Here is a 22,146-nt window from a genome sequence, read left to right on the forward strand (position 1 = left end):
TGGAAATTTACACAACCTTCTCTATATTCCATTATACGAACATGTTTGAAAATTGGTAATTCCCATGCAACCTTCTCAATATACTGATAGAATAATATCATATTAAGCCAAATTAAAACTCAAATATACCTCATCCCCCAATTCATTCCCTTCCAATGAAATAAAATGCCTTTAACTATTGGGAATTGGAAAAAGGTGAGAATTGGGATTTGTCCAAACTTACTGATACAGAGTTTTCCATTATGAAGAGGGTTTCTGTACATGTGTTAAAGCTTAGAACTTGCCCTAACCTAGCCCATTTTCAATGCAATCATCCTCTTTGGGCATTTTCCCCACTAATCTCCTACCATTTGAAAAAAAAATTGAGACAATGGAACTCTTTTGCTTTTAACTATTGGAAATTACCTCACTACTACCTAGTTTCTGCAAAACAAGCCGCTCCCATTCTTCAGTTCAAGAGTTCCAGCATAGATGCACCAACATACAAATCTTAGCATCCCCTAGCATTGTTCACCCAAAAAGATATGATAATGGCTGAATACATGTTGCAGTAGCCAGTTTCAAGAAACGAGTGCTGGAGACCTTTGCATCAAGTCACTAGTCAAAAGAAAAAGTCTGCATACTGAAAGTACAAGGGCATGAATACAGTTAAAAAGCCAGTCAAATCTATTCAGCAACTGCAGTCACAGACATAAGCACCAACTTGCTATCTCAAATGAACTAGTGGTCCATGAATCATCGTGAAGATCTTTGTCAGATATGTGCTGGAGTAAAATATGTGTATAATCCCGTAACCCTCAAGCTTGCTCTTGCATATGTAACTCTTCCACTGGCATAATTGCAGGCCCAGCTAAAGGTAAGATCGGTAAAAAAGGCACCCAACTACATCAAGAACTTTTATCAAACTGCAAAGTACTGTTAAAAACACTAACTGTTTTCACTATACCATGGGAGCACGCATCAGGAAGACTCTTGTCTTCAAATGAACCTTCTGCAAGTTGATCAATTTAATCAAACAGGTCGATGACCCAAAAACACCTGTCCGCCAACGATTTTCTACCATTGACAGGAAAAGCAATAGAAACACAAACTCTTCATTTCAGACTCATGTAGCTCACGTATAAACGGTTGATCAGTCCAGAAACCTCTCTCTGCCACGCTCTCTCTCTCTCAACCATCCTCTATCTCTATCTCGGTCTCTATCCCTTTCACGATCCCTATCCTTTGGCCTTCCTTTCTCTTTCTCCCATTCATAATCCCTTTCTCTGCTTCTCTCTCTCTCTCTGTGGTTATCATGATCGTAGTCAGAAACCCTCCCTCTATCACGATCATACCGACCACGGTTTCTCTCCTTTACCCTATCATAGCCTCCATCCTTATCATGGCTACTGTATTCATCATCCCGGAGAGACCGAGAACCATTATAACCATCACCGTCCCTCCTTTTGTCCAATTCAAAATCCTTGTTTCTATCCTTCCCCTTTTCCTTCCCCTTGTCACGTTCAACCACACCAAGCTCTTCATTGTCCCAACCAGCTTTTCCAGTACCAAGAACAGTTTGCTGACTTGCGCCTGGTTCTCCTTGCTTAGCTTTAACACGGAATTTCTTCTTGAGATTACCAAACTCATCATACATCTCTCCATCATCCTGACAAAACTTACAAGGACAAACTCAGTTGCAGAAAGGATGACAACATTCACTCTACACTAGAAGCAGAAAACTTAGTGAATCTGACAACATTAAGTTGTCTTGGTATAACTCATTCAAAAGTAGCACAAGAACTATTTCAACATAGCAGAAGCGTGCACATGCCTCTTCTGCTTCTCGACGCCTTCGCTTAGTTTCTTCAATCTCTGCTTCATCATACTCTTTGTATCCACCAGCTCGTCCTTCTCTGAGGAGTTCAGTATCACAAAATCAGAACTGTACGAGTATCAGAGTGGATTTCCACAAACTTAAGAGGACATTTAAATTTGTCTTTTCTGTCATTTTTTGGCAAACATTGCAAAAGGTACTGCATCTAATGTCTAAGCCGTTCCCAAGGAACACCAACTGAACGAGCCATCTTTCTCTTAAAGTTCATTGAGGCAAAGCTTGGCATAGAATAGAAAGCATAGGGGAAGTCACTTTGTGTTTTGCCTAGCCTCACCTAAGGTCTAGACCAAAACTAGCATAAGACCACAGCAATCAACTGTTTCAGCACAGCACGGTCACATCCCACTGATCGGCATCTGATTGGACAGCTTACCTGCTGTATTGCCAGCAAAGGGATCCGCAGCAAGGCAGCAACAGCCTATAGTAGATAGCAGGCAATCCACCTGTTGAGGTCCACATATGGGAGGGGGTGGCATTCAGTTCAAGACGGCAGCCAGGGAGTCTCTTTCTTTTTTCCTCACCCCCTCGCGCCTTCCCTCTCTTGTTCTCCCCCCTTTTGGACTGTTTTCTGCCAGGATCAACACAAGTGTATAAGGACAGAATATTTCCATGGGACCCCCTGGTACGAGTAAGGAGGACAAGCTCGACGGCACAAACTATGCCCACTGGAAGTTGAATACGATGATCTAGTTTATACACAAGGGCTTATGGGAGATAGTTCAGGGCTATGAAAAAAAGATCAAACAACCCAAGAGCTCTATCTATTGGGATGCTGCCCAGGAGGAACTTAAGGAATGCGAAGAGAAGGACTTTAAGGCACATTCAGCATTGGTACGCACGATCACTCCAGCAGTCCAAAAACTGACTAGTGCCTAGGAGGAATGGTCTAAACTGGAGGATCTCTATGCGAGGGATTCAGCGATGCGAGCTATCACTTTGCAGGGACAGCTTTACAATGTCGAGTTCCCCATGGGGAGTACAATCTCTGGCTCTCATCCTCTCTATTCCTTCATTTGGTATCAGAGCCTGGTGCTCCTTGCTCCCTCAAGCTTCAACCATAACCTCGACTTTCAGCCTCAGCAAATCTGCCTGTACAGTCCGTACGACTGTACGGATTTCTATCGCCTGCCGTACGAAAAGCCTCCCGTACGATTTCTGACGCCCGCCGTACCAGCGCCGAAAAATAGCGTCAACTACGCCGTACTTCGCCGTACCCTGTGGCCGTACACCGTACAGCGCCGTACATCGAGGCTGTACCTGTCGTCGACGTATCTGCAGTACAGCTTCGAGCTTAGGTACATCGACGTACAAATTCGTCATCTGCAGTGGTACTTCGCCGTACAGCGCCGTACCAGTTTGTACAGCGCCGTACATCGCTATCTGTGCTGTACCGTACAGTTTGTGCTGTAGCAGCAATTCTTCTTGGTTTTGGACAAGAGATTTGCAGGTGTTTCTTGGCAGAGCATCTTTGATTTGGCAGGTGATTTTTGGCAGGCTGAGTTTGCAGACAGCCATTGTTTGGCTAAGTATTCTGCAAGAATATTTGGGGCATTTTGCAGATTGCAGCCATTGCAATCATTGGGCAGATTTGAAGCTATCACAAGAGCAAAATTACAGATTTGTCTGAAATTTGGGGCTTTTGTATTAAAATTGCAGATTTGGGGCTTTTGGCTTTTTTACCCCTTTCTGGCTGCAATTTCTAGCCACAAATTGGGGCTTTTGTGTTTGGAGAGCATTTTTTTAAGTATTCAGTATATACTGCCTTTATTGGAGTGTTTGGAACACTTTTGGCAGGTTTTGGAGAGTGTTTTATGCTTGGACAGATTTCTGACAGCTCAAGTACAGAAATCTAAGTTGCATATACAGCCCGTGCTTGGGTGTGGTTTTTGGGAGTTGTGCATTCTATTCCCAGTAAGGGAATTCAGCTTTGTATCTCCTTCAATTCCTTTTTCAGATATGGCCCATCAAAATCAGAATGATTTTCAGTTCGGTGGTCTTTCTCAGGAAGACAAATTGGATGGTACCAACTACTCCCTCTGGAGTTTCATGGTACGTAATATTCTGATTTCTCGCAATCTATGGGATTATGTCAATGGGGATGAAATCCGACCAGCAGATATTGCACCTGCTACCCCTCCTCACCAAGGAGGTGGAAGAGGTCGTGCACAAGGTGCAGCTGCAGGACAAGTTGTTGGTGCAGCTACAGTTAATACTCCTGAGCAAAAGAGATGGGATTCACGGGATGCCTTAGCCTTGTCTTGCATCTCTCTTTCAGTGAAAAGATCAATCATTCCTCATATCCGGTCGTGTAAGACCTCCAGGGCAGCGTGGGATATTTTGGAAAGCATGTATGCAGCACGGAATGATGCCAGGGTATCTTTTTTAAAAAGAGAGTTGAGCAATACACATATGGAGGAGGGTGACTCCATGTCAGCCCACCTCACTAAGCTACAGGATCTCAGAGAGCAGTTGTTAAATATAGATGAAATTATTCCTGATTCAGAGATGATTACAACCACTCTGAATTCTCTTCCTGAGTCTTATCTCAGCTTTCATACTTCGCTGAATTTATCATTGAGGGGGGGTGCAAATCCTCTTTCTTTTCATGAGCTGATAGGACTTCTGCTTCAGGAAGAGCAGACCAGGAAAAATTTGGCTTCACGTGCAGGTGAACAAGCCATGCTCTCAAAATTCAAATCAAAAACAAAGGGACAGGCAAAAACAGCAGCAAATCAGCCTTCCAGTGGGTCAGGACAGCCTTCACAAAAGGCTAAAAGTGATGCAAGCAAGCCCAAAAAGAAGGGTTTCTGTCACTACTGCAAAAAGCCAGGTCATCACATAGCAGAATGCAGGAAAAGGATTGCAAAGGAAAAGAAAAACAGCTCAGGAATGGCTGTTTCAGATTCAGCCCCTTGTGCATCTGACAGTGGGGATGCTGCAGCCAACTTTGTTGGTCAAGATTATGCCTTTTTATCTTGCATTTCTGATTCTAGGTTGGCTGTTCCAGATGCTTGGGATAGTACAGCTTCATGCAGTGATGATACATATGCATTTTTGACTTGCAGTTTTGACTCTCCTTCAGATGCATCTGCTTTCAGTGTTGATGAAACACTGAACACATGGTATTTTGACAGCGGTGCATCCAAGCACATCACTTCGAGGAAGTGTCTCTTTACTTCCTTGCATCCACCCCCTGTTGGTAAGAAAGTCACTTGTGCCAACAACTCCTCATATTCAGTACGTGGCACAGGAGAAGTTGAGCTCACTGCAATTGATGGCTCAATTTTCAGACTTTCTGATGTTTTATATGTGCCTGGCATAACCAAAAATCTCCTTTCAGTGTCCACTCTTAACAGAGATGGATTTCAGGTCATCTTTGAGGATGACAAATGTGCTGTCCGGGACAGGGAAGCTAACTATGCCTTAATGTTATCTGGTACTCTGCTGCGTGGGCTTTTTCAGCTTGATATTTTTCAGAAAAGAGCAGCTCATGCTTTGGCAATTTCTTCCCCTACAGTTGCCATGCAAAATGCAGAATTATGGCATGCCAGATATGGCCACATGAATTACAACAGCTTGATGACACTTCAGAAATTTTCAATGGTTGATGCATTGCCCCCTCTTGAGATACCTCCTCCACATGCCTGTGAAGGGTGCATTTTAGGTAAAATGCATAGATTTCCCTTCAAGAAGGATGGTTCAGTTAAAGCTGTTCGCAAATTGCAGCTTATACACAGTGATGTCTGTGGTCCCATGAGGACTCCTTCATTGGGTGGTCATCTCTACTTTGTCACATTTATTGATGACTACTCCAATTTTACTTGGGTTTATGGGCTGAAAAAGAAATCTGAAGTGTTCACAGTGTTTAAACACTTTTCAGCCATGGTTGAAAATGAAACCGGGCTCAAGATACAGATATTACGCACGGATAGAGGTGGGGAATACCTATCTGCAGAATTTGATGCTTTCCTCAAACAAAAGGATATTGTGCATCAGCTCACAGTCAAGCTGACCCCTCAGCAAAATGGCAAAGCTGAGAGGAAAAATAGAACTCTCATGGAGATGGACAGATGTATGCTGAAAAGCAAACACATGCCTCATAAATTCTGGTTAGAGGGTTTGATGTGTGCCAATTACATTTTGAACAGGGCTCCCACTAAGGCTTTAAAAACCAAAACTCCTTTTGAGGTCTGGAATGACAGGAAGCCTTCAGTGGATCACTTCCGAGTCTTTGGATGCCTTGCCTATGCACATGTGCCAGTTGAATTTAGGCACAAATTGTCAGATAAAGCCATCAAATGCATATTTGTTGGATACAGTGCAGAAAGCAAGGGGTATCGTCTCTACAATCCTGCTACACGCAAAATCATTGTAAGTAGAGATGTGATATTTTCTGAAAATTCAGCTTACACTCAGGCTGATTTTCACATGCCTTCACCTTCAGAAGATGTATTTCAAGGGTTGCTACCCATTGCATTGGGTTCCCCTGCTGATTTTTCTGATCCAAATCAGAATTTACAGCAACCTTCAAATGCTTCAGTTCCGCCACGGGATGTCATGCCTCCTCCACAGGAAGTGGAACAAGTGGTACAGCAAGAAATTGCAGACATACATGCAGCAAAAACAGTCCCAAACTGGCTGTTACAGACTCTCCGGGAGAGTAAACTTGATGCCCCGTTACCTGGCAGGACTCGCAGTGCAGCAAGGCACATGGAAGGTGCTAATTCAGTGGAATCAGCATATGCAGGTACTCTCCTTGATGAAGAGGAGCCTGCCACATTTGAAGAGGCACAAGGTAATGTGCATTGGATGAATGCCATGCACGATGAGTTGCAGTCCATTGCCAAAAATCAGACTAGGGATGTTGTGGACTTGCCACCGGGTAAACATGCTATTGGCACACGATGGGTATTTAAAGTCAAACGGAAGCCAGATGGCTCCATTGACAGATATAAAGCCAGGCTGGTTGCTAAAGGCTATGCTCAGAAAAAGGGCATAGATTATGAGGAGACTTTTGCTCCTACATCCCGGATGACCACCATCCGCTCAGTAATTGCAATGGCTGCACATTTTGAGTGGAATGTTCATCAGTTGGACATCAAAACAACCTTCTTAAATGGGGACTTGCTGGAAGAGGTGTATGTCAAACCACCTCCGGGTTTTGAAATTACAGCAAATGCACTTCAAGTCTGCAAGCTTAATAAAGCTTTATATGGGCTGAAACAGGCCCCTCGTGCATGGTATGCCAAGATACATGCCTTTTTGACCAGCAAAGGGCTGCACAATAGTCCTACTGAGAGCACCCTCTACATCAAGATGGATGGGGGGGAAATATTAGTCATCCTTCTTTATGTTGATGACTTACTGCTCACAGGGTCCAATGACGACAAAATTGCAGATTTCAAAACTGATTTGCAGACCCACTTTGATATGTCAGATTTGGGGCTGCTTCATTTCTATTTGGGGATCCAGTTCTCTCATGAGAGACGTGGCACTGTTATGTCTCAGTCCAAGTATGTTCAGAAACTTTTGGACAGATTTAACATGCAAGAGTGTAAGCCCATATCTACTCCTATGGAACCGGGGCTGAAACTCACAATGCATGATGCAGGAGAATCAGTTGATGCCACACTTTACAGTCAAGCTGTTGGATGCCTCATATATCTCTGTAATACTAGACCTGATATTCAGTTTGCAGTATCTCAGGTGAGCAGGTATATGCACAGCCCTAAAACTATGCATTGGCAGGCAGTTAAGCGCATCTTCCGTTATTTGCAAGGCACCAAGTCTTTTGGCTTACTATTTCCCAGGGGGGGTGACTTGCAGATGCATGCCTACAGTGATTCAGATTGGGCTGGTGATTATGACACTAGGCAGTCCACTAGTGGCAATTGTTTCTTTTTGGGAAAATCTTGCATTTCATGGCTAAGCAAGAAACAATCTACAGTGGCTACCTCATCATGTGAAGCTGAGTACAGGGCAGCTTTCACAGCAACAGTGGAATGTGTCTGGCTGAGACGTTTATTTGCTGATCTTTATCTGTCTTTGGAGGGTCCTTCTCCAATTCTCACTGATAGTCAGAGTGCCATTGCAGTGGCAAAGAATCCAGTGTTTCATGCTCGCACGAAGCACATTGAGGTTCACTATCATTACGTCAGAGAGAAGTTACATGCAGGAGAGATCAGTATGATCTTTGTGTCCACACATGACAACGTTGCAGATATCTTCACCAAAGCACTACCACGTGAGAAGTTCGAGGCATTTCGCAGTGCCCTGAACTTATATCCGTTTGGTGATTGATCAGCCTTGTACATGACATTGACACTGCAAGGGGGTGTTGGAATTATATCTATAATTCAGCAGTGACCAATGTAATATAATAAGTTAGTTAGGGGCACTTTTCCCTCTTTTAGAGGTTTTTCCCCCTAACTGCAGTTAGTTCACTAACTATGGTTAGTGACTACTAAGGTTTTGTCACTATGACAAAACCTTATCTACACTATTTTGTGTTGTACTCTTTTACACACTTTATTGAGCAACTACAGCTTCCAAGCTTTTGACTCTCTCACACTCTCTGGCTCTCATCCTCTCTATTCCTTCAGCCTCCTCAACATAGTGACCAGAAACTGTGTTTTTGGGCACCCGAAACACTTCGCCGTTTCCAAAACCAGAACCAGTGTTTCAGGCAAGGCGGAATTTACTTTTTTGGCAGTGCCTTTGGAGCCTAGCCAAGGAAACATATATATAGAGCAGCAATGTTAAGATCTTGTAGACACCAATGCTCAGCTATAGAAGCAAAAGTACCAGGAAGACCTCGGCGGGGCTGCTCTAAAGGGCTTAGCACATGGGAAGAAATAGGATGGGAATGGGAAAAGGTGGTCCCAAGTGGTGGTCCCATGTATATTTCTATCCTATTCATGTGCTAACAAAAAAAGAACTAGGGATGGGTTTAGGAGGAAGAGGACACATGGCATCATTTCATGTGTTTCAGAGGTGGGGACCTTGTGGGGACAAGGACACATGTCATCCTTCCATGTTTTTGAATCCCTAAAAAAGGGGAACCCATTCTAGCTGCCAGGGTCTAGAGGCCATGGTCCAGGATGGGTAAAAAAGTGGCTACTCCCATTCTAAATCCATCCTAGACCACTTGGTGTAGGATGGGAGTAATGATGACAAACATATTCCCATCCTAAACCCATGCTAGCCTCATCCATGTGCTAAGGCCCTAAGTGGAGTACTGCGGAGAGTGGTCTGACATCGTGGTGCCTGCCAAAATCCTAGTAGACCAACCTCTGTGCAGTGCCCGGTCCCCAACGTAGAAGTGGTCTAGCCTCTCAAGCAGTCCATCATGTCTCCTCTGCCCAAAAGAGAAGAGGAGGCTGCGAAGTATCCTGCTGAACTCTGACTCTCGCCACGAGTCTCTGCCACTAATCATGAAAATGAGCTGCTCCGCTCTACTGCTGGCATCTTAGAGAAGGAGGCACCACCCTGCTTGTCCTCCCCAAACTCCACGTTGTTGGAATCCCCTCCAACAATCCAAGAGTCTACATCAGGAAGACACTCTAACAGCCTCCTCCAAAAGGCCTGACGGTACTATCTGCACACTAGGGCATACACGTTCTGGATCCCAATCATGGACTCTACCATCCAAATTGCCCGTCTTGGGATAAGCTCGCCTTGATCATAAACCTCTGGAGCCACTTGTATGTGGGACCGAGATGCAGACCCCTCCGCTACGTCCTATTGCAAGGGACCACACCTCCAGGCCTCTCCTCGGGAGGAGGTGGTGTCACCACCTAATGTCTTATGCTTAAAACATATGCTCCTGAATCAAAAGGATGTGCACTGCCCGCCCTACCACTGCCCCCTCAAGCTCCAACCGAAGGATCAGGTACTGACAACGAGCACAGTCATGGAGCCCATGCACATTCCAACTCACTAAGGTCTAGCTCATGAGGACGGGGATGCAGAAAACAAGACTCCTGTGAGTGGGTGCATGTTCCAGAAAGACTGCATTATGTGACTTTGCCGAGGGTTTGGAGGGTGAGTAGTCCGTGTCTGTACGTTGGTGTACTGGGGTGGACATCGGCTCAATGTCAATCTTCCGTGTCCACTTCATCATGAAGGAGACTTCCACCCCGAACAACTCTACACACTTCTGAAGTGGCGAGTAGTATGCCTGATCAACCTTTGCCTCAAGCGGCAATCTGATAACTCCTACCGCCAAACCACATATCGGCTTCTCTCGCATGAAGCACAGCTCAAAGTTCACCTCAGCACCATGGGCGTTCCAAAGGTCCAGTCCCTATGGCCCCATCCACTCGTCCATCATGCATGAAATCTGATCTCCCAGCACAGCATCAAACACCACTGGGGACCACTTCTCCAACCCTATGGAGGCGAACTGAAATCTCCAAACTGGGTGTGTCTAGGAGCCCACTACGCTTTATCGAACCCCCTTTCTGGGGCTGCAAGATCACAAGCATTGCCTCCGGGGGTAGAGGGTAAGAGTCCGAAATCACTAGATAATTCCAGGGTCCCAATCTCCGAAAGTCAAGCGGTAAGGGACGCCCAAGCTGGGAATTGGGAGCTACTGATTGGGATGACGAGCCCTTCTCTCTGGCTCCCCCTCCAAATGGAGAGAGGAGACGGGATGCTATGATGAGGAAGCGGAAGGGGGCGTTGTCTTACCCTTGCCCGCTGGCAGGGGTGTCAAGGCAGCGGAGGAGAGCCTGAAGAACCTACTAAGGAGATGGAGAGGGGGGTGGAAGGAGAGGCGAAGGGAGGACGGGTGAGAGGATGACCATAGCAGCAGGGGCGAGGGGGGGGAACCTAGGAGGGGGGGCGACCGAGCGACCATAGGCCCCCCTATTGATCAAGATCGTCGGGCTCTAAATTCGCTCCTCCTCAGCCGCTGCCAGGCTAACGTCCGCAGCTTCCGCCATCGCAGCATTAGGAGCTCATGAGGCTCGCTGCTGCTAATACAAGGGTGAATGCGAACGCTGGGCCTCCATCACCGGAGGATCACCTGGCTGAGCAGTGGCCCCTGCCGCGTTGGAGGAGTGCATCTCCGCATATGGGCTCCTACTGCTGCTTCTCCCAGGTGCCTCTCAAAAAACTCTCTCTCTCTCTCTCTCTCTCTCTCTCTCCATCTAGCTCTCTGCCTGCGGCGCTTTCAGGCCTGTTTGCTTGGTTTCTTTTTCTTTTTAACCTGGGTCCAATCCCCTTCTAAAGGGGTCACCCAAGGGGTTTGAGACTATTGTTGCTCCTGTCTGGGGGGGTGTTGGACGCTAGCTTGCTGACTCTGACTACTCCGCGGGGCTAGGGGGCGAGGAGCTCGACCTTGGCTACGGGAGCAATCTTTGGCTAGGTGACCCATCTGTCTGCAACGAAGACACTAGCCTGCTAACCCAAAAATCCAACACTCGCTAGCAAAGTGTACCCCCTTGAGGGTCTTTAGAAGGATCAACACTGGAAGGGACTCCGGGCTCTCAACCACAATCTAATCCTGGGGACCCCCTCATTTGCTACCACTGACTCCAACACAGTGCCAAATGCTTGACCAATGGAGGGAAGGATGGCTTTATATTCTTTTGGAAGCGGAGCATAACCGGAAAATGGGAAACATGGTGTGTCGCATCCATGTCCACTGTAAAGCCATGGTACCAAGGGAAGAGGTACACCATATGTGGCCAAGGAGGATGGGGCTCTGCTCCACAAGTGTCGAGGCAATATCAGGGGAGCTCAGCTAGATGAGAAAGATGCCTCTTCCATAGATAGTGACCTCCTGAATGTGGTCACCCTCTAGTGCCAAGCTCGCTAAGTTCACGAGTCATTTTTGGTGTGAAATGTCCAAGAAGTTGGATACTAAACTCAGCACGGTTCATCTGAACATTTGGACTTAGATGCACTAACAGAGCAAGTTAACCAGATTCTTAAGGATGTGCTTTGTGCATCTCCTTGCAAGCAAATTTGTGGGGGAAGAGGATCTTCGCATGGCTAAGTTAGCATTTAATAGTGCGCAGCATACAGCCACTCCATCTGTTTTCATGTATGAATTTAAGCTAAGGCTCCGTGGACTGTTGGTCTTAAAGACACAAGATACTAGCAGCTACTGAGTTTTTGCAATTGCAGCAGGATAAGTTCTATGCAAGCGAGAAGCGCTTGCCTCAATTTTTGCAGAGGACCAGTTTGTTTATCTCAGAATCCCAAAAGATTCTTCTGCATTATGAACTGGCAAAGTTTATAGGCTTTCAACTCGTTATTATGAACCTTTTTAGGTCATCCACGTAGTCAATAATGCAGCTTATGAATTGGGATTACAATTTACTACCTGATGTACAGATACCTCTGGTTCTCCATGTTTGTTGCCTACAAGAGAAATAAGCGAGACTGAATACTTAGTTTCAGCAGAGAAGCGTGTCCAATTACAAGATCTGTTGGTTTATATTCCTCATGAACCAGAAGCAATTCTTGAATATAGCGAAACACCTCTCAAAAATAGGGTGGGGTGTGGTCCTCGAACTTCTTATGAAAAGGAAGGACAGATCTAGTGATGACAAACCCTATGAGAGTGTCAATTTCTGGATTTTCTAGCCTGAAACCTGCTAGTATGGATTGTTTTGTGGTGGGAAACTTGAGGGCATGGCATAGCTAGAAGTCATAGGATGAGCTGGGCATTAATGACAGGTTAGTCCAAGCATTGGACCCTTTAAAAAGAGGTTCCCGGTGAATGGGAGCCCTCAATGTCATGTGCACGGATTGGTATCTGACATGTACTGGGTACACAAGACTAGCTCAGGTAGCCTGGGGAGGCTTAGAGCTAGGCAGGCTTGATTCTCGGGTTGAGTGGCAAGGGTACGAACCAGTTAGAGGTCTTCGCTATTTTTGGCGCTTGGGGCCCGAGTCTATAAAAGGGGCCCAGAGGTTCACTTCTCAGGGAGCCGATGGGAGCAAGTTTCGTTCCCAGGTGCTAGGTCTAATCCTGGATTGAGTCGCGGACGCGCGCCTGCATCTTAGCGTAGCCCAAGGCCTAGTAGGAGATCCCAGGCTTCACAGCACCACCTGGTGGTATGGGACACCAAGCTGGTTTGGATCTGGTTGGGAGTTCGTGCCAGTAGCTCAGCTCGTGGCTCAGAGGGGACATCTCCTGATTCGGGATCACATCCCGTAGATGTCATGGTTGGGTGGTGAGCAACCTACTCAGTTTTCTCACATTGTGAGTGTTCCTGTGTTTGCTTGCAGATCAGAGGTTTCAAGAGTATTGGGACGTGTCAGTTGGTATCAGAGCCAACTCCTAAGATAGGAACTTCTGTTCCAAGAATTTTGGACGATTTGTTCCTCCAGGTATGCCCTAATTTCGAAATTTGTGCTGCAAGTTCTTGTTTGGTTCATCAGTTATGGGAAGTGGTCAGACTTTAGGGAAAAGGTAGGAAGAAGAGAGTGAGGATGAATTCGAGATTGCTGAAGGTTTAGGTAAGAGAGGGTGTGAGATGTAGCTAGGAGAGAGTGGAAAGGATTGGAGGAGAGGTGTGAGAGGGGCTGATGGGTAGACGAAGGGTTGACAGGAACCCTAGGGGATCCCGTGCTTTGGTCAGGGCTGCGCAAAGGATAGGTGACGCAAGTAGGTGAGGCTGAGGGTGCGCCTAGAGCTGGAGCGTGATTTGGCCAGGCAGGGGGGGTGCGCCATAGGCTGGAGCAGGGTGCGGCCAGGCTGCTCGGGGAGGCTGATGTGCAAAAAAAGCACTACCCTCCAAGTTGGGAGGGTGGGGCGAGAAAAGCATCGACCCTCCAAGGTTAGGAGGGTGTGCATGCTAAAAAAGCATCAACCCTCCAAGTTTGGGAGGGTGGGCTTTTCTAGAAAGCATAGCTTGCTAGATTAGCTGCACCATCTCCTTTATAGCCTAGCAAGATCCCAAGCTCAGCCACAGCTTATACAAGTGTGCGCAAGAAGACCTCTCCACACCTCTACCAGATTTTCGTCACCTAGGTACAGCTACAGGTGCAACAGATATCCGTACAGTACAGCCTGCAGCGGAACCAGCAGGGGGAGTCTTCGGGTTCACCTACTCGAGCTGATCGACAGCTTAGTACCCCTTCTTCTCAGCCAGCTTCTCTTCTTTCGTCACCTCTTCTTGGGACGGTTTTCTTCTCTGCTACACTCTCCTTCCAGCTTCAATTCCCCCAGTCACTTCTCTCAGTTCGCTACTCTTTTCAGATCAGATTTCAGACATGGCTGATTCTGTGAATCCTCAGTTTGCCATGGGAGATCAGGATTTGGACTACCCTGCGGAGGAAGACCAGGGTCTCTACGACGATCTAATTACGAAGAAAGCCTTCAGTGAATTCACCACTGCTCTTGATGGAAAGTTTGAGCAAGTTAATGCGAATCAAACAGGGTTGACGCAGCAACTCCAAGGGATTCAGACTACCCTCACACTTCTGACTAGCACTGTTCAAACACTCACGCATGTGGATGCCATGGCTTCAGTGTTAGGTCCGAACATCACTCCAGATCCTTTTCCCGGAGATCAGAAGTCTCGAACCAAGGAGGTTGTTGACACTTGGTTGCACAAGTGGCAAGTACACTTCCAGTTCCACCCGTACCCAGATGACAAGAAAATACAGCTTGCAGCCGGGTTCAGGTCAGGAAAGGCTTTACTATGGTGGAAGGAACTCCAACCCAAGCCTGCAACATGGATAGATTTCGAAGGGGCCTTCAGGAAGGAGTTTCTGAAGAAGGAGGACGACTATGATATCGTAGGCAAGCTCAAAGCCCTCGATATGTCCAAGCTGAACTTGACTTTTGAGGTTTATCTTCAAAGGTTTCGGGATTTACAGACCAGAGCTACAAAGATGGATCCAGTGACCTTGTTAGGTTTCTTTGTGGATGGTTTGCCTAACTTGTACAAGTTGCAGATCAAGAACAAGTGTACCACGTTGCAAGAGGCCATGAATTACGCGCGTATCTATGATGATACCATGGCCAGTGCAAAGGAAACCACAGTTTCCGACACGAGTGGGAAGAACAAACGGAAGTTCTTCCAGTCTACCACTGGTACCGGGGAGACGAAGTCTATAGACAACGCCTCCAAGAAACACTTGACTCAGGCGAAGAATGGTCGTGCCCGTTTCCTTCGTACCTTGAAGCTTAAGAAGAAAGGACGTTGCTTCTTTTGCGAGGAGCGGGACCACACTAAGAATGATTGTCCAAAGCGCAAGAATCAAAAGCAAGCGCTGGGACCTAAGCTCCAGGCGCGTCCGGGTACCAAAGCCAAGGGAGCGAACCAAGTTTCGATGACAGGTATTTCTGTAAATGTCATTACCTGCCCACTTTTTTTTAATTACACTTTTAATACTTCGTTATTTGGTTCCCATGATCTTTTCCGAGTTTATGGAGAAGTTAGGGACCAAAGAGTTCACATTCTCTTTGACCCGGGCAGCTCTCACAACTTTGTTAATTACAAATTTGTGTAGAAGATGGGGCTGTCCACGATACCTAGCGATCACACCTATGAGGTGCAGCTTCCAGCTGGGAAGCAATTTTGGGTCGCAAGATTGAAGCGCTTCCTATCCGGATTCAAGAATACACAGGGGCTCTTACGTGCTATGTTATGCACTTGGAGCATGTGGACTTGTTTATCGGAATAGAGTGGTTTAAAACCCACAATATTCGGATTGGATGGAACGAACATACCCTTTCTTTTTTGGATAAGGACACCCAATTTTATATTCAGTGTAATAATATTCCCTCTTCTCAGGGACCTATTATATCTGCGATGCAGCTTCGAAATATATTAAACACTTCTCATTATGATGTCTATCAATGTGTTTTGATTCCACTTTCTTCATTTGTTGTTTCTGTAAATAACAAGAATGATTTAAGTGTGTTTGAACACCATGAATTGAGAATGTTATTAGATGGTTTCAAGGATGTATTCCCTGCTCAACTGCCAGAAGGTTTACCTCCAGAACGGGCAGTAGATCATCGCATAGACTTAGTACCTGGGGCTCAACCTATTAGTGTACCACCTTATAGGATAAGCCAGCTTGAGGAGGATGAGTTAGCTTCACAGCTACAGGATTACCTGAATATGGGCTATATATGCCCGAGTAAATCACCTTTGGGAGCACCTGTCCTCTTAAGGAAGAAGAAAGATTATACATGGAGAATGTGTATAGATTATAAACGATTGAATCAAGTGACAATTAAGAATCGATACCTCTACCTCGTTCCAATGATCTAATAGACTGTTTGGCCGGAGCGAAGTACTTCACTAAGATTGATTTGCGTACGGGTTATCACCAAATCCGTATCTATGCTAAACACATAGATAGAACCGCATTCTAAACTAGGTATGGCCACTACGAGTTTCTTGTATTACCTTTTGGTTTGACCAATGCTCCTGCCACCTTCCAGCAAATGATGAACTGCCACATGTTCTGGAACTTAGATCCAAGATTCTCTGGGAGTGTCATGATGCTCCTAGTGCTGGACATCCGAGTATACATCGAACTCTGTCTCTTGTGAAGCATACCTTTTATTGGCCTAAGATACGTGCATTTATTGAGAACTATGTAGTAGGTTGCCGGGTTTGTCAGGTTACTAAGGCAGAACGCCTTAGAAGCGCGGGTTTATTACAGCCATTACAGATTCCAGGTAATAAATGGGAAAGTATTTCCATGGATTTTATTACTGATTTGCCTCGAACGCGCAAGGGTCATGACTCCATTTGGGTCATAGTCGACCGTCTGACAAAAATGGCTAGATTCTTACCTACTAGTGCAAAGCATTCGAGTACTGGTTAAAGTCCTTTTATGCTTATGTATGGGTTTCAACCTAAGTCACCAGTTATGGTTGGGTTAAAAGGGATTCAAAATGATGCTGCAAAGAACTTCTTGCAAGACATGCAAGAAATGTTGCAGTTTGCCAAGGAGTCTATTAGAAGTGCCCAAGATCGGGACAGATTTTATGCTAATAGACATCGTTCACCTAGAGAGTTCTCTGAAGGAACGATGGTATATTTGCGAATTCCCAAGGAATCCAAGAGCCTAAGTACTAGTTTGGTTCCGAAATTATCCCCCAGATACTGTGGTCCGTTCAAGATCATTAAAAGAATTGGACCAGTTGCATATCGACTAGAATTGCCTCCTGATGTTAAAGTACATCAAGTCTTTCATGTCAGTAGACTGAAAGAAGTCTTGGGTGCGGATGATCGACTTGTTTCTCCTCAAAAGATAATAGAAGTAACAGATTTGACTTTTATTCCACATGAACCTGAGTGTATTCTTGAATTTCGTGAAAGACAAATTCGAAATAGAACTATCACGGAATACAAGATCAAGTGAAAGGATCGTGTTGAGGAGGATGCAACATGGGAGACATTACAAAACCTCCAAAGAACATTTCCGAGTTTTTTAGCGAACTCAGGAGTGAGTTCTTAGAGGAGGGGAAGTATGTCATGTGCACGGATTGGTATCTGACGTGTACTGGGTACACAAGACTAGCTCAGGTAGCCTGGGGAGGCTTAGAGCTAGGCAGGCTTGATTCTCGGGTTGAGTGGCAAGGGTACGAACCAATTAGAGGTCTTGGCGCTTGGGGCCTGAGTCTATAAAAGGGGCCTAGAGGTTCACTTCTCAGGGAGCCGATGGGAGCAAGTTTCGTTCCCAGGTGCTAGGTCTGATCCTGGATTGAGTCGCGGACGCGCGCCTGCATCTTAGCGTAGCCCAAGGCCCAGTAGCAAATCCCAAGCTTCACAGCGCCACCTGGGGGTATGGGACACTAGGCTGGTTTGGATCTGGTTGGGAGTTCGTGCCAGTAGCTCAGCTCGTGGCTCGGAGGGGACATCTCCTGATTCGGGATCACACCCCGTAGATGTCATGGTTGGGTGGTGAGCAGCTTGCTCAGTTTTCTCACGTTGTGAGTGTTCTTGTGTTTGCTTGCAGATCAGAGGTTTCAGGAGTGCTGGGACGTGTCACTCAAGATAAGGGCACTTGGACTCATATAGAAGGATCTCTTCGGATCCGGATACTCGGACCTTGAGTAGGCCTATGCCTAGTCTGGCGAAATACCTGGATTGATGGACTCTCGTGGTATGGAACATGAGGGTTGTGGCCATGGATGCGGCACAATGCTCAGCTAACTCACACTGAGAGGTTGATCCTTTATACTGGATCAACAGCTAGGAGGTGAGGTTGCCAGCTCCCCCTATACGGTCTTCCTAATCTGTGGTGGTTTTACAAGCCTTTGGCACCATAGGAGAACCTAGATTGCACCCTCCGGTTGGGCCTAGCTAACCCTTGCATTTGAATGGTGTGGTGCCATCCACCTTGGGCTTTATGTGGTCATTAACAACTTTATGACTTTCCTCTCTTGCACGTTCATAATTAAATGAATGGTATTTTGAAGCACCATTGCACATCCATGATGGGATGATAGGTCTATTAGCCCCATTTGGTATATGCTTGTGCTTTATTTGAGCAGCCACACTAGTTACTTGTCCTTTTGTCTTTAAAGATAATCATTTGCACACTAAATTTACAAAAAAAGTCAGGTCACATGAGAGGAATTCACAGAATGGCAGACCCAAATCTAAAAAGCAGTGCCCACAATGTGAGCTTCCATTGGAAGCATTTCTCTTTGAACAGCTCAGACTCAAGGAATTACCAACCTAACAGCTCTAACTCAATGAATTATTAGTTATGAAGTTTACCACCCACCTAAGCTTCATCTTCTAAAGAGATCGAGCTCAATGAATTATTACTTTACAAAGTTTACCACCCACCTAAGCTTCATTTCTTAAAGACAAAATAGGCATCTGCAAATTTACCTGACACCCGCTTCATTGTGTCCAGGTTTTGTGGTGTTGCATATGTTACACATATTTCGCTTTGCCCAGTTGATGTTTGCACACCTGCAGCAATATGTGAATATCATATTGCAATTCAGAACAAGCTTAAATAATCTGGGAAATTGATATCATAAGAATGCAGCCAATAAAACCTAAGCAGAGGAGGAGAAATGTGAAAAGGAGGGAGAATCGACAAAGGAGAAATCACTGACATAAGAATTTAGAAAATCATATGCAATAACAAATAGTAATCACAACACAGAAGGACAATATAGGTACTTCGAATCGAAATGCCATAAAATAAGTTATCCATCTGCACTTACATGGGACACGTCCAGTCATTAGGTCCAAAAAGTCCAGGTGGACCACCAGGTCCTCTTCCACGTTCATTTCCGTCACCCCCACCTCTTCGGCCTCTTCCCCGACCTCCACCAAAACCACCCCCACCAGCACTTGCACCAGCAGGACGAGCAGTGCCACATCGATTGCATACTCCTCGAAAAGCAAAATTGATATTTGAGCAGCTGCCAAGCACATTGTTGACACAAGGAACAGCTCTTCAAGAAAGCGAACCCACATCATCAATCTAAAGCAACCTTTGGTGCTTTTTACGAAGCCTTATTTAAGGCGATTCCCCTCTACTTGAAGTAATAAGTATGGGCCTACTTACTCAACCTACACATAGAACATAGTGGAAGCACTACTGAAGGGTTGCTGAATAAGCTGCTCACCAAAATCATCACAGACCTTGGGTTTGGACACAGCCAGTCTCCTTCCTGTTGCCAGGCCTTCCCACCCGGCTCCCCCAAGCCCCTTCCTCTGCCACCTCCTGGTCCTTCACTGTCATCTACACTTCCTGCTCCTCCAAACCCTAGATTATCTGTTACTTGAGGATCGGCACCAAAGCCCATTTGACCTAGAACAGTATTGGCATTCGATGGCTCCACTGGCTCCTTAGTTTTGGTCTCAGCAATAAAAACGCTAATCATGCTTCCATGAAAGTCTTTGTTATTGAACCATTCGACTGCAGCAGAAGCGGCGTATGGATCCTCATACGTAACTGTTGCATCACCCTTGGGTTCGTTGGTGACTTTGTCGCGGTATATCCAAATCTTTGGACGACCAGTTCTTTTATCTTTCTGTGAAAAGACGATCAGCACCAGAAGTAGCGTTGCTAGCTGATGTCATGTCAATTGCAAAACGGGACTAGACAAGAGTGGCATAAACCTAAAATATAGAGACCGCATGCAAGACTTGGCAGAACCCCACTGTAATTTAGAGATATGAACAATCTGCGGATTCTCACACGGGTACGAACCCGGCAACTTCATCCAAATCCAAATGCAATGTATGCGACAAACAGTTATTTGTTTCTGTATCAGATCGTCGTTTCAAAAGTCAATCGTTCCACTCGCTTCCAAAACAATAAAATTTCCTTTTTCCTATTCAAACTCTCGCTTCCCACAAACTCGCCTCGTTTCCTGCATTTGAAATCTCAAACGCACTCCGTTTTTAGGAAAACGCAACGCACCTTCAAAACGCCAATAGTGCCAAAATGGTCCGCTAAAAGGCTTTCGTCAGTCCCCGGCGGTAAGTTGCAGACATAAATGGAACTGGTAAGGGGCGCGCCTCCGGGGAATACCATCACGTCAAAGTGCTAAAAGATTCATGAAAACAAACTGTATACGCAGAGAAATTGACAAAAACGGCAAGACGGCTTGCACCAAACAAGTTGAAGATGGACTGCACAGGGCCAGAAGAAGGAAGTCTTAAGCATCCCAGGAGGGAAACCACAACAAAACAAAATCAGCCTGAAAAGGCTGAGCTCAAGAACATGAAAATGATTTTTGAGAGAGAACAATGCAAAACAGAAAATCTACTTGCTTTTGTTTGAACCGTAGTGATAAACATCATCACTTACACAAACACCTTTACAAACTTAAAGATCCCCCTAGGGCTTCCAAGTCCTTAGGGCCTCTTTCCACACGTGCACCCAGGTGTGGGACAGCGAAGACGACTGATTGGCCACCACTGGTGGCCAATCCAGGCAAGGACTGATCAGTTCGCACACCAGCTTGCAAGTCGTTGTCATGCTCATCGGTTCGCGCAGCCAACCCAAGGCGCGTGGAAACAAGCCCTTCGAGTTAACCCACCAACACCTTGTCACATACGTTGTACCCTTCACTGCAGTGTGTAATGGTCCCTGCCTTCCCAAAAGGGAGAAAAATTTAGGCTTGCGCGGGAGCGGACTTCGTCTCTAAAGGCCCTCATAGATTGTTCCCACACTGCCTAGCTCCGTGCACCTAGGTGGTGGTCCAGACCACCTCCCCCGATTCACATGCTCCAATGGGAATACTGATTCCTAGAGGCCTCGAGCACTGGGTGCCCAAAACCTCCATTGCACCCAATTGCACAGGAAAGGGCCCTTATGTTGGAACCTAACTAATGTAGGATTCATGTGGAGCAAGCATCGAAACTAGGTCCAGGAAAGGAGCTATGTTGGAAGAGAAGATAGCATTGGGTTGAAAAGGAAAAGGAGAAAATGTATTCTAATTTTGAACATATGTTGAATCCACTTAGCACATTGGACCTTGCATTCAACACATAGCACTTTGCATTTAGCACAGAGCACTTTGCACTTATCACACAACCACATATTCATTTGGCAAGAATTATAAGACTAAGAAACATACCCTTTCTTGGGTACATTGTACATTGCATTCAACAAGTTGCACATTGCATTTTGCATTCGGCATGTAGCACTTTACAATGATATAATATGCATTTCCATAGCACTTTGCACAACCACACAGTCATGTGGGGGGAAAGTTGGCATGCTTCCTCTCTAAAAATTATAAGACCAAGGAATGTGCCCTTCCTTGGGTAGATCCTACATTGAATTCAACACGTTGCACATTACATTTAGCACATAGCACTTTGATTTAGCACATAGGACTTATCACACATTGCACTTTGTACTTTGCACATAGCATATAAGACCTATTGCACAACCACACATTCGTGTGGGGGGAGATTTGGCATGCTGGTACATTGCACATTTTATTTAGCACATTGCGTAGGCTAGTTGGTCTAGTGACATCTTCTAGTAATTATAGGCAAGCTCTTCAAAGTGGAAGAAGATCTGACATCTTTCATACCTCATATTTTGTCTGGTTTGATCCATTGACCCTAGAACTAAGTACAATCCCTTGGACATTCAAAGAGCACATGAGGAGAAGTTGGCTTCTAGAATTCTAAAGAAAGAAAACATAAAACCACCTAAGAGTTCATGTCAGATGTCGTCAGATGGCTACTTCGAGAGCCGTCTCTCATCACTAGGATGATCCTACACCAAGGAGTAGCACAAGAGGCATGCAACTAATGCTTTCACGATGGTAGAAAAGTAGAAGCATGCAACAT

The 22,146-nt window shown here is 45.7% G+C and overlaps 1 protein-coding gene across 2 annotated transcripts; it reads right to left on the bottom strand.

Moving 5' to 3' along the window:
• Nucleotides 1-822: 822 nt before the first annotated feature.
• LOC147897533 (transcription initiation factor TFIID subunit 15-like) lies at nucleotides 823-20,653 on the bottom strand. Of its 2 annotated transcripts, XM_087380658.1 has the most exons (7): nucleotides 20,607-20,653; nucleotides 20,258-20,469; nucleotides 19,474-19,865; nucleotides 19,050-19,250; nucleotides 18,706-18,789; nucleotides 1,814-1,895; nucleotides 823-1,648 (listed from the first exon to the last, which is right to left on the bottom strand). In XM_087380658.1, the coding sequence occupies exons 2-7, from the start codon at nucleotides 20,369-20,371 to the stop codon at nucleotides 1,133-1,135; spliced, it is 1,389 nt and encodes a 462-aa protein (XP_087236784.1). In that variant the 5' UTR covers nucleotides 20,372-20,469; nucleotides 20,607-20,653; the 3' UTR covers nucleotides 823-1,132. The 2 variants fall into 2 exon arrangements, with proteins under 2 accessions (XP_087236784.1, XP_087236783.1); XM_087380657.1 differs by lacking the exon at nucleotides 20,607-20,653 and having other exon boundaries at nucleotides 20,258-20,596.
• Nucleotides 20,654-22,146: the final 1,493 nt, after the last annotated feature.

The sequence above is a fragment of the Dipteris shenzhenensis genome, chromosome 10, assembly GCF_047967505.1.
Source record: "Dipteris shenzhenensis isolate YYH24624 ecotype China chromosome 10, Dip_SZ_1.0, whole genome shotgun sequence".
In the NCBI taxonomy this organism is placed as follows: domain Eukaryota; kingdom Viridiplantae; phylum Streptophyta; class Polypodiopsida; order Gleicheniales; family Dipteridaceae; genus Dipteris; species Dipteris shenzhenensis.

Excerpts from the sequence above, each read along its gene's own strand:
- LOC147897533 (XM_087380658.1), bottom strand. The coding sequence starts at position 20,371 with ATGGTATTCCCCGGAGGCGCGCCCCTTACCAGTTCCATTTATGTCTGC. Across the intron at positions 1,896-18,705 it reads CACAATGAAGCGGGTGTCAG|AGAAGGACGAGCTGGTGGAT; the intron begins GTAAATTTGCAG and ends TGAACTCCTCAG. Across the intron at positions 1,649-1,813 it reads GGCGTCGAGAAGCAGAAGAG|GATGATGGAGAGATGTATGA; the intron begins GCATGTGCACGC and ends AAGTTTTGTCAG.